The sequence below is a fragment of the Prionailurus viverrinus genome, chromosome B3, assembly GCF_022837055.1.
Source record: "Prionailurus viverrinus isolate Anna chromosome B3, UM_Priviv_1.0, whole genome shotgun sequence".
NCBI classification, from domain to species: domain Eukaryota; kingdom Metazoa; phylum Chordata; class Mammalia; order Carnivora; family Felidae; genus Prionailurus; species Prionailurus viverrinus.
In genome coordinates this window covers 72,089,175-72,102,598 of record NC_062566.1, presented here as the reverse complement: position 1 = coordinate 72,102,598, position 13,424 = coordinate 72,089,175, and the positions used below count along the sequence as shown (strand labels likewise).

The window sequence follows — 13,424 nt, the reverse complement described above, 5'->3', positions numbered from 1 at the left end:
TAAAGGCATTAGTAGGAATAGATGTTTCTTATATAGAGAGTATTGTAGAAGATACATATTAAAGAAATGGTAACATTATCTGTTGAAAGGTAATGTATTAAAGGCATGTATTTTCAGGTATCTTTCAACAGTTTTAATCTGTTAAATTTATGATTACTATTACTGTTTTTTAATTCTTTAAAATAATTTACATTTTGTTGTCTAACCTAAAATTTATAATACATGTTGTTACTAGTGATAAATATTCTATAGGTTATTTTTAATATCTAATCTAAGGAAACCTAATGAGCTAATGCTCCTGCTTTTTTTTCAAACCACAAAAACTTGCAGCTAATTAAATTACCATGTATAGACTGAGACTAATGAAATAATCCTTGAAAATTGCTTTATTCATTTAAAAAATTATACTCTCTGTTTTAGTTTTTCATTACTGAAATACAGTTGACATAAAATGCTATATTAGTTTCAGGTGTACAACATAGTGATTCAGCAATTCTATACAATACCTAATGCTCATCACAACAAATGTAGTCACCGTGTGTCACCATACAGTGTTAATACAGTATCATCGGCTATATTCCCTAGTCTGTACATTTCATCTCTATGACTTATTTAAAAATAAATAACTGGAAGTTTGTACCTTTTAATCCCCTTCACCTATTTTGCCGATCCTTTTACCTCTCTCTCCTCTGGCAACTATCAGTTTGTTTTTTGTATTTAAGTCCGTTTCTGCTTTTTTTTTATTTGTTTTGTTTTTTAGGATAAATTGACTTACATACCCAAAGAAATCTTGAGATTACCACTTTACTATTGCCCAGAATTATATAGTTGACTCCCAAGTTATTATGGAAACATTAAATATATTTGAAATACACAATAAATTGGGAGATATTTCTTAAAATAATAGAAATTAAATTTTATAATGAAAGAAATAAACCTTTTTTTTTTTTAAGGTTTATTTATTTTAGAGAGAGAGTGTGAGCAGGGGAGGAGCAGAGAGAGAGGGAGACACAGAATCTGAAGTGGGATCCAGGCTCTGAGCTGTCAGCACAGAGCCTGACGCAGGGCTAGAACCCACAAACTGAAGGATCATGACCTGTGCCTAAGTCAGACACTTAACCAACTGAGCCACCCAGCCACCCCGAAGGAAATAAACCTTTATTCAGAATATATTCTGTCTAAAATAAGTAATTTCTCAATGATATAAGTAGCTGTTGTCTTACTGTAAAAATTATCTATATGTTATATTTTGTTTTAAATCTCAATTTTTGCCTATTGCAAGGCTAATTGGCACCTGCATTTTCTTAGTCCTTTTCAAGGCCAAAATCATTGTCAGTAAATTGTCCTAGAATTATTAGTAATCTACTAGATTTTTATATTAATTTTTCATTTTGAGATGTTTCACTGACATTCATCCAACCAATTTCTTATTTTAGATTGATACTGATATTTTCTAAAGAAGTATATACTTGCATTTTCATTATAAGACACTAGTTATATCCTTAGTAGGAGTATTTTCTTACATCCAAACAAAATGTTCACTAATTTTCCTTATAGTTGCCAATTGGAAATAATGTGGATCAAATCATTAGTATGTGCCCATTATTCTAGACTAAACCTATTCTAATGGACATGATAATTTATAATTTACTATATTTTTTAAATAATTTTCTCAAATTATCTAGTTTTATACACATTTACTGATCTTCTAAACCCAAAGAGGGTAACTGCTTTAATGTAGACATTTTATTAATAAAAAGTTCTTAAAATCAATCACATATGTTTTCAATATACAGATGAGAAGATTTAGACTAAGGTTTTCATTTATTCAAAAAAGACTTCTTAAGCACCTACAGTATACTGTGCACTATTCTAGACACTTGAGGATATAGTAGTGACCATGACAGACAAGGTCCCTTTCATACTTTAATTTTTATCTTTGCTCATGTTATTATTGTTTCCAAATTTTCTTCATAGCACAAGTTCATTTTGTATTCTGTATATATATTTTATTTGTTTTATGTATAGTGTCTACATGAACTAGAATATGAACTCCTTGAAAGCAGGAGTATTCGTCTGTCACTCAGCTTCTAGGATAGTACCTCACATTTAGTAGGGAGTTAATAGACTTTTGTCAAATGAATGAATGAACTGAATAAAATAAAGACCCAGGAGTGTGTGATAATCTGAACGCTAAGTGAAATGTTTTCAGAATGGATTGGTTAACTGCGTCAAATTCTGCTGATGGGTCAAACAACATAAAGACATGAAGATTGGATTTACCCAGGTACAGCTGTGATGAATGGTTTGAATGGAGTGAGGGACAAAAGCCATACTGGAATAGATTCAAGTAAAAAGAAAGCGGTGAAGAAGTAGAAAGAGGATCATTCAAGGAATTTTGAGGGATAAGAAAATTGAGCTATAACTGGAGAGAGGAGTATGAATGCAGTCAAGGAAGCCTTTGAAATGTTTTTCTTTTATTTTGAAAATTCCAAACATACAGAAAAGAATAGTACAGTGATCCCCTTTACACTCTTCACATATATCAGCAATACCAAAATTTTTGTAGACTTATTTTATTTACTCATTTTGTTGTTACTGTTTAATATTTTGAAGTGAATCCCAATCATTTTATCTGTATATGCTTCGGTATGCATCTAAAAAAAAGAAAAAAAAGAAAGGAAAAATGGCAGTTTTTTTTTTTTACACAACTTGATGTCATAATCATACCTGTTAAAATTGATAGTAATTCCTTGATACTATCTAATACCTATATCTTATATTGTCACAATTGTTTAAAATAAAAGTTGTTTGAATCTAGATTAGTCAAATTCTAATTTACATTTGATCATTATATCTTGTAAGGCACTTTTAGTCTAGAGGGAAGTCCCTCTTTTATTGATGGGGCAAGAACAATTGACCTGTTGAGTGTCCTACATTCTTGATTTGTATCTTTGATTCCTCATGGTGTCATTTTTTTTCTGCTTTCAATATTATTTGTAAACTCTAATGTAGTGTGTTTGATTGGATTTAGGTTCATCTACTTTGGGAAACGTACTTCATCATTAGTGCCCTGTGTGTCAGTGGTATTGCTTCACATCAAGAGGTGCATAGTTCACTTTCACATTCTTTTTGGTTTTATTTTTGTTTTTTTGAGAGACAGAGAGCATGAGTGAGCTGGGGAGAGTGGTAGAGGGGCAGAGAGAGAGAGAGGAAGGAAGACAGAATCTTAAACAGGCTCCATGCTCAGTGCGGAATCTGATGCAGGGCTTGATCCCATGACCCTAGGATCATGACCTGAACAGAAATCAAGACTTGGGTGCTTAGTCAATTGAGCCACGCTGGCACCCCCACTTTCTCATTCTTAGTCATGCTAATGGCGATCAGGGAGGTCAGTTGGTGACTGCCTTAACATTTCCACTGAAAATTACCCATTAACCTTACAATCTATGATTTGATGATCTTTGCCTAAATTAGTTACTTTATTTACTTTGTCAAATAATTTTTAGTTCTGTCATAAAGGAGGAGTCTTTAAAAATCGAAGAAATTATAACATGTTTTTCTGCTGATAGAAATGATTTAATAGCAAAGGAAAAATTATGATGTAAGAAAGAACTCTAATACCTGAAGAAATCGTGAACTTGGTAGGTAAGAAGGAATAGGGCCCACTGCATAAGTGATAGAATGCTGTAGGTAGGAGCAGGAACAGTTTAAGTGACTTACTTATTCAAGGTTACAGCACAGAATGAATATATTTTATTAAAATTCTATCAAAATTTTGCTATAGAATCTGTTTGAAAATTGTACCTAATTTTAGAAGCATGCATTTTCAATATATGATACTGTATGTGAAATCAAAACTGAAACCACTTTAAATTTCACTGCCTGTATTTGACATTGACCCTACTTGTTAATTTTTCTAACTTGTCCCTTGAAAGTGCATTTTTAAATTAGTGTGTCTTATACTTCTGTATCTTTACATCATAAAAAATCGGGCATATACTTTTATGTGATTGTTTTTCAGCTTCTGTTGCTAGTCTATTGCAAAGAGTAGTAAATGCTACTGCTAAACAAATAAAATGATAAATAACTAGCAGTTTAGTTTAGACACTAATGGAGCCTGAAAGCCTTTAAAGTGACAAAAACAGCAACTTTAATGATTTATAGGTGCATTTTTGTTACACAGTTTGGTCATATACCTGACAGTTTTCTCTCTTTGTGACTTTTTCCTAAAAATTATAGTTTTGTGTTATCTGAGTAAAAAGGCCATTAGGGTTCAGGAGAAGAATTTGACAGCATGTCTTCTGAGGATTGCAGCAATTCCCATTGGTGGATATACAATCTCCTTTTTTTCCTTCTTTTTTTTTCTTTTTTTTCTTTTGTAGTACTAATGGTAGTGATATAATTTAATTCTCAAAGATTATGTACTGCAAATTTGAACCAATGAACTATTTCCAAATTGTCTCCTATATGCTATATGAAATTCAGTTTTAGACAATCATATTTCTTTATGGCTCAGTGATTTCCATTTACTGCCTGATAGTCTGTACACTCTAAAGAGTGTTGTTACTCTGTTGGGGTTACTGTATTGTCTGACATGATATGTAGTGTATTAAATTAGAATTTTAAAGGCAACATGGATTATATAATGTCTTCAGTTATTTAGTGCCATGTTGTTTTTTAGAATTCCTATTGAGGTTGAGCTGATTTCCTTTCCTATCTGGCATCCCCAAAGGAGCACTCTGTATTTGTCTCCAAAAGCAGGAATATAATCTGATCTATTTTGTTTTGTCTCCTGACTTAGATGAGAACACTTTGCATGAACTACATTGATCAGTTATTATTATCCTTTCTAGTTATTTATTAGACAGTTAATACAACTTTGTCAAGACTTCCCTAGAGTATCCCTGTAAACTAGATCATTTTACCCAAGAACCACCACAGAGATACATCTAGGTTGACAGGATGAGAAAAGCTGATCAGGAGAAAAAAATATTAAGCCTTCAAACTCACATTATGTTTTTCAGATTTTCTTCATCCTTACAAATGAGAGGCACACTTGCTCTCTACTGAAATATTTTGTACAACTTAAGAAACTTAATTTTTCATAGACTTGAATGTTCATTGTTTAAAATAAGAAGTTGTAATTTAGGTGTATTCTTGTAATATTATTCTTTAAACTCTTGTGATCTGAGTCTTTTTACTAGAAGTAAGAATGATAAGCTTTTACTATTCTTTTAAAAATTCAAAACTACCAAAAACATAGAAAAATGGTTTATGAGGCAGTTAATCCTTAAAGCAACATAATCTCCCTGTGATTTTTTTTTTTTATGTTTGTAGCTTCACAACTTTGTCCTTCCAAATGTACTTTAAAAATGTTTTATAGAGTGGCTTAGAATTTTTAAACTGTAACACCAAAAAGAAGTGTGTCAGGTACTTGGAAGTTTTCATGTTTATTCAAAACCCAATATTTTAGAAATTTAAAAATAATCATTCTTTTGATATTTTTTGTTAACTGTTTAATAAATGTTTCTGAGAAGTAACTTTATGTGTTGTGTTGGGATGCTGAGAAGATTACAATTTAATACCAAGCTGCTATAATGAGGCTCACTTTTATAGTCTGAAAATGAATTTTTTTTGTCTTAAGGTTTATCTGCAAAGTATAGAGTTGTAAGCTCTATATTGGACCCAACCAAATTTATTCACTAGCAGTGGAAAGAACACTATTAATTATATCTGTATCAATTATTCATCAATTTCAAATTTCATGAACTATTTTAAAATTTTGGTCTTAATTCTGATATTCTGTCTTATTAAAATTACATAATAATGACAGTGCTGATTCATTCATCTAATAAATATTTATTGTGCACCTGTTATATACAGGGAGTGTTAAAGGCTGTGGGGAAACTACAGCACAAAACAAAACAAGCTAATCCATTGTCCTCTGAGGGCTTGTATTCTAGTGAAAAAGTTAAAAATTAACAAATATAAAATATCAGGTAATGTTGATGTTATAATTAAAGGAAGAGCAGGGTAAGTGAATAAAGAATGGTAGAAATGAAGAACTATACCTGCCATGTAAACCTTCCAAGACCTCCTCTCCCCACCAGTTTAAATGCTGTTTGCATTGTAGACCATCTGTTTGTGCCATCCATGTAGATACATTCATTATTTTTCACATCATACCATCGTATAATTGTTGACCTGATGCTAGCTTTTTATCCTTAAGATATCTTCTTCGAAAGCTGGGTCCATAGATCTTCATCTATGTGTTACTAGCATTTACACGAAGTCTTTTTATAAACGCTCGGCAAGTATTTTTTTTATGTCAATGGAGGAATGATAGGCTCATAATTTCTTAGGATCTCTGGCTCTACTGGAATCCAAAGGCCGTTTTTGAGACTATTAGGAAAGAATGAGTGTAAAAATGATAAAAAGGAGTATATATGTATGTATTCACTCTGTTTGGTTCAGTTGAACATTTCTTTTTAATTGAGAGTTTTACGTTTTACATTATATCATCCTTTTTCATGGCTTTTTTTAAAAAAATACAAAATAAGAAAGAAAGTTTTCTGAAAATTAATCTTTCATCCACAGGTACTACTGAACGAGTATGTTTGATCCAGGGAACAGTTGAAGCACTGAATGCAGTTCATGGATTCATTGCAGAAAAAATTCGTGAAATGCCCCAAAATGTGGCCAAGACAGAACCAGTCAGCATTCTACAACCCCAGACCACCGTTAATCCAGATCGCATCAAACAAGTGAGTGTTTAGTTGGGAAATCAAAGAGAAATATCCACAGCATAGTATGAATTCCTTATAAAAGAAGCTTAAAGTCTTAGCAGATGAAGTTTTGTTTTTTTCCTAAGCATACTTAATACATAACAAAGTTGTCATTTTGTTTACTTAAAGACTGTCAGTCAGAGCCTCTTCCATAGATTGACTAGTTGATTTATTGATTGATTGAATAAGTCACTTTTTAGTGTTATACTGAGGAGCAATTATATGGCTCATTACTTTTGTGATTACCTTTTAAAAATTTATAGACATAAATTTGTTTAGTTTATAGGGATTAAATCTATTTAAAATTATATCACTTTTTAAATAAAGTATAAAAATTGAAGTGAGAGTATATCCTCAAGATTTCAAATACCATATTTTTAGTAATATTTGTAGTTTTCAGTATACTTATAAACTCCTATTTTGTTAACTTGTTATATATAACAGTTTTTATAAACAAATATGTATAAGTAAATTTTTGTACTTAGCAAATAGTCTTTTGTTACAAATCAGCTATTATGTTCTGTATAACATGTAGTCTTTATATATGTCATAAAAGGCCAATGTTTACTTTTAATGTGTGAGATTTTTCTGTAACAAAAATTTTATTTGATAAAAGACAATGTGAGTTGTTAAGGTTGAATAATGGCTGACATGCTGTAGGGGAAAAATGACATTCTTTAATGTTAAAATAGGTGAATCCTTCCCCATAAACTCTTAAATTCTCAAATTTATTTGTTACCTTATGATTATAATTATTGTTTCTGCATTTGCCCCTTTATAATTAGCTGCTTAATTTGTGATCATACAATCAGTAGACTCTGCCTTCAAAAGAAATGTATTAACTTCATTAATTTACAGAATACTTAATTCACAGCATTTTATGTTCATTGTAATAAATTTGAAATGTAGCTCAAAATCTTATTAATTTCATGTTTCTGGATTGAAAAAAAATTATGCCAAACAGTGTTATTGACATATTATAATTTTAACAATGTATAGATAAAAGTAAGGCTGACTAATCATACACAAACATAGGAATTAATAATTAGGTAATATATTTTCAAATTATAGGCTAACATTAAACTTTCTGTTGATTACTGTTCAAATTTTTGCCATGTTTACATCAGATAGCTGCTATTCCATATAAAATTTCATTTTATACTCTGTCACTTTGATTTCTCTACCCTTTTTAAGGAAGTATCTTTTAATGTATGCATGGCAGAATGTAAATATTTTAGAGTTCTACGCATCAGTTGATGTTTTTTTCTTCTTCCCAGCCATATATAGTTTAGAAATTTAGCTTATCTATGCCAGGGGAATACAAGGAATATTTTTAAAACTGATACCTTGAAAGAGATACAAGGACTCTGTATCCAGATTCTAAAACTATGAATTTAGTTAAAGACTTCTGGGTTAAAATCACCTGGGGCTAAGAATTTACAGAATTGCCACTAAAGTGTAGTAGGGTTTATTGACTTTCTGCCTTACTCCAGCCTATTTCTACTCTCTTTTATACTTTCTGTGAGAAAAGTGCAAGCATTTATAGATAAGAGTGAGCATCTTGATTTTTTAAAAAATAAAATATACAATGTAGTTTGAGTAGTATGATATTACTGGCGGTATATTTAGGACAATGATATGAATGAATATTTATTATTTTTATAATAATACCTAGTATCAAATAATGGAATATGAATCATTAAAATTCCAATTTTCTCTATGCAATATGAAATTTAAAGGCTCCCGTATATCCAGTACCAGTATAGATTGATGAAAACCAGAATTTGAAAATGTTTGCTTTTTTTATTTACTTGCCTTGGTCAGGTAATGTTATTTAAAATCATGATAAGTGTTAAAAACAATAGTGATTGATTGATTTTTGTGTATTTGCATTCATTTGTAAGCCTGGTAGATATTAATGGAATTAAAATTATTGTTGATTTTAATATTTTTATGTAATAAGTGATGTACATGAAATAGAGTATGATTTAAAAAAATAACCAAACAAGTACACTAAATCTATTAGGGCAATATATTTAATCCTTAAACACTTTCTTTGTAAGTGTAAAAATTAAAAAATTTACTTGAAAAATCTGGAGAAACGATCAAACATATTTCCAAGATAGTATAGATCAACAGAGTTTTTTATGTTTTAAGTTTTCCTATTTTAACAATGTAAGATTTTTTGTTGGGTTATTCGCTAAATAGTAAGTCAAGTATATAAATTTAAATGACCACAGTTTTGTTTCTGAAGAAATTTTGCTGGTTATCCATTATCAAATAATATGTCCAAAATAAATTGCTCTAGAATATATAAAAACATTTCATATATCATATTTCATATGATATTTTTATATGATAGTTTTATATATGCATACATAATACATAGAATCACAGTAAGATTTCTTTTAAAATGGTGGTCTTTCCTTTGACATTTATCTCTTCTTTGGGCTTTATTCGGTCCTGAAGTTAATTTTTTTAAAAATTTCTTTAAAACGTCTTTTAGAATTTTCTTTTAGAGTAATTGGGCAAAGAATAAAATTAAGAGTTTTGAAAAATGAGAGAGCTAGAAAATACAACTTCTGCACAGAAATGAGTTCATGTTGAATATAAAATTATAGCTTTCTGAATGTTTATTACTACATGACTGTTGTTTTTTATGATTGATAACTTTAAGGTTTGCTTCCTAAAAGAGTATAATTTATATGTAACTTGGATTTAAAAATAGGAAATCACAGTTAGTTCTAAACAAACATTTTAAAAGTTACAATTTCAAACCATATATATGGACTTTTAACAGAATATTGTGTTCTGAATTATGTAATCTAGATATAGTTGGTAACTGAATAAATTGCATGAACCAGAATATTCTGCCCAAATGAAACCTACATTTACTGACTGAATGAATGCTCAGACAAATATAGTTTTGTAAGAAAATAATGCAAACTGGTCTTGCAGGCCTTTGATATAGTGGAATGATGAAATCTAGGATAACAGCCTTACATCCAACTTCAGATATTAAGGTGTTGTCCCCTCTCAAAAGTTTGTTGTTGTTGTTTTATTTTAAAAATATTTATTTGCCAATAGAGAGGGACTCCAATACTTTATATATTCAAATGGTAATAGTAATAATGATTAACGTGCATTGAATAATTAAAATATTGTAACCTCTGTTCTATCACCTTAATTAGGATACTTTTATGAAGCACCTAATAACCACTGTGCTAATTTTACAAGTCAGTATACAAAGAAACAGAAACGCAGAAAGAGCCAGTAAACCAAAATTAAACATATATTACAACATAGAACATACTATTGCTTATTTTCAGGACACGCAAATAGCAGAGACATTCAACGATCTTCAAATAATTTAGATCTTGTTTGCCTAGAAGCTTTGAACTCATTCCTGGAGCATGCCTTTAGTCCAGAGTAGTTGGTACACATTTTTCCATTTCCACCTTTTTTATGTTTTGAGCTTTATACTCTATACCTTTTCCCCTCATAGGATTATTGCAACTTTTCTTCTTTTTAAGCCCCTCAAATCCCTCTCCAAATATGGTTGCTTATACATAATAAGTCAATATAAGAAACCCTAAAACAAGGTAGAAACCACAAATCAGTAATACAGTTAGCATTTGTTAACTCCTTTTGTCTGTTACAAATTTTCAGCAATTCTTTTCCATTTTGGCTCAAATGTATTTTTAAGAAAAGCTACATTAAGAACAAAGTGGTTATAGGCATTTAGAGAATTTTCTTGTATTTAAAAAAAATCAAGTGAAGATATCAAGAATCTCACTTAGAGTTTTACCTCTATCGTGAAAAATTGGCAAAAAAAGCACATAATTGTATTCACTATTCATCCATTCAGTCATGAATTTATTAAATGCCTTCTTACTGAGTTGCAAGATATATTAAATTGTAGCCCTTGCTCTCTAAAACTAGTTTGTGAGAGATCAGAAATGATTAAAATGATTTATAAAAATGTCAAACTGTATATACCAAAACCGCAGCATAAACAGTGTACTGTAAAATATATAAAAGTTCAGAGGCGTGTGGAAGAAATATAGGGTGGAATGACATTTGGTCTTATAATACAGGTGAGGATTTGAACCGGACCTTGAAGAGTCTATAGGAATTTCCTAATTAGAGGAGAAGAAGGAAAAAAAGCTTATTTTAGGCATGTGAAACAATATGGATTTGAGAAGAAAGCTATAATGGTTGAATAGTAAGGTGACTCTCTTGACAGAAATGGAACATTTGTGTTGGAGTTTAGAGGAAATTAATGTTAGGATGGGACCAGATAATGGAGAGCCTTGGATGTCTGGCCGAGGGACATTCTATAGATTTCTTCATAGTATTTCCCAAAGGAACTTTTTTAATTTCTCTGAAAAGTTAGAACAAAAGGAAGCACATCTGCATTTTTTTCTCTTCTGTTCTGAAAATCCAGACAGACCCTTAAAAAGGGTGCCTGTATGTATAACTTGGTAGAAGAGAACTATGACAATTAGCTGAGTGATCTACTATGCAGATCTTTAGGTCTGAAGGTTTATAAGAAAGTACTTTTTAAGCTTCTTTCATGTAACACTCAAAAATTCAAGGAATGTTAAGCTTTGTCAGGCAAAATAAATAAATAAAGGTTTGGTGGTCAAGAATGAAGGATCAGCAATGTAATAGTGACATATACGGTGTTTACTCTGTTTCTCTGCCAGCCATTGTGTTATGCGCTTTACATGTATTATCATATTTTATCCATCTTCACAAAAACCTATCAGGCAGGTAAGGAGTACAGAATCCATGTTATACTTAAGGAAGCTGATGAGTAAAGAAATTTAATAACTTACCCAAGGAAATGTAATTGATAATTGATCTTGACACTGAGCTATATGGCCTCCAATTTTGAGTAATGATGATAAAATGAAATTTAGTAGATTTCTCTCTTTGGGGACATTTCATTATCTTGAATAAGTTTATCCAAGAAGAGATCCTCATTTAAAGTAGAATGTCTTGTGTCAGAGTGAAGTTAAGAGACTAGGCAATATTTTAAGAAGATGAACACCTACTCTGGTTTGGTAGTGAAGCTGAGGCAAATGCATGATGTTAAAAGAAATGTCAAAGTAAAATCTGTGAGGCTCTGAGAATGATTTGTTCTAGTTCCAAAATGGTAAGAAAAGAATAAAAAATGATTATATATGGTTTTGAGCCTAGCAGAATAGTGAAGCCTAAAAAGCAATTAATGAATTGTAGGCAACTGTTTGAAATAATATTTTTGTTTGTTGCAGGCAAATTCAGTAAGTTGTAAGTTGTATGCTTTTCTCTTGAAGTAGTCTTTTATAGAAACACAGGTGAGAATGTAAAACTGAAAATATAGATCCTTAATTGCATCATAGGTGATAATTTCACTTACCATCTTTATTGTAGTAGAGAAAAAAAGGAGCAAAAAATGAGATTAAGAAACAAGAGAAAAAGTAAGTCAGAGGCATTGTAACGCAGTAGTTAAGCCCATAGGAGCCGGAGCAGGTGTGCCCAGGTTCAATTCCTGGCTCTTTAATTTACCAGCTATTGTACCTTTGGGTGAGTTGTTTTGCTTCTCTGTACCTCAACTTCTTTACTCATAACATGGGGTTAGTAATAGTAGTCTATTTCATAGGGGCATTGTATTAACTGAGTAGAACTATACCTGGTTCCTAGTAAGTGCTCTATTAATCATCAAGATAAAAGGGAGATCAGTAATATTCCCTACGATAAAATAAGGAAGGAAAGTATAAGGAAAGATGGTCAAAATGATCCAATACCCAGAGAAAAATTAAAAAAAAAAAAGATTTCAATAGGAGATTATTGGAGATTTAAAGGTTAGTTTTAATAACATGGTGAGAACAAAGTCATTATTTCCTACTAATATTATTTCCTAAAAGTATAGTGGCTGGGTAGGTAAAGAGAAAAAATGGTGTGGAGGTTAGAAATGCTGATTTGAAATTTTGGATATACAAAGGAGTAAAATACAAGTTAGATAAGGGAGACTCACGTAATACCTCTCTCTACTCAAGAGGCTGATGTTAAAGAAAATAAACAAGAGCTTGAAAAGGCAGAGAAACTGGAGATGAGATTATTGAGGGGACAAGATGACTCAGCAATAGGGGAAAGTTAACATTTAGGGTATTCAGGGGAGGAGGTCTGAGTAGGAGGTCACAATTTTGTCTATAATGAAAAGAAGAGGAAGATGTAAAAAAAAAAAAAGGTGGTTTGGAAAATGGAAAAAGTTCAGACATAGTCAATTGTAGTAAATAAGGAGTTCATTCTGGAAAATCATGATTTTTTTTCAAATAACAAAGACCATAAGTTGAAAGATAAGTAAAATACATGGTATTGAATGATTGAAGAGAAGGATAATGGTGTGGAATAACAAAATATGAGGGAAATAAGCTATGGGATAGGAATAAATTCTGAAAGACCTGTGTAACTTTGACAATATGAATTTATATTAGAGCTGAGGGGTTCCAGATTGTTCAGACATTGGAAGAAGGGAGGAAAGAAACTTGTCATGATGAAAAGCCAGAGATGACAATTATATATTCACATACTTTATCCATTTTTTATAGAGCACTGTACAGATTTATTTAACAGAACTGGAAACACAGG

General features: G+C 30.9%; 1 protein-coding gene across 7 annotated transcripts in view; it reads left to right on the top strand.

Moving 5' to 3' along the window:
* NOVA1 (NOVA alternative splicing regulator 1) overlaps positions 1–13,424 on the top strand; it is a 152,451-nt gene that overhangs the window by 105,410 nt on the left and 33,617 nt on the right. For all 7 annotated transcript variants that reach the window (XM_047864434.1, XM_047864433.1, XM_047864439.1 and 4 more), the window contains one exon: positions 6,601–6,767. In XM_047864434.1, coding sequence (XP_047720390.1) covers positions 6,601–6,767 — 167 coding nt within the window. The remainder of the gene's footprint in view (positions 1–6,600; positions 6,768–13,424) is intronic.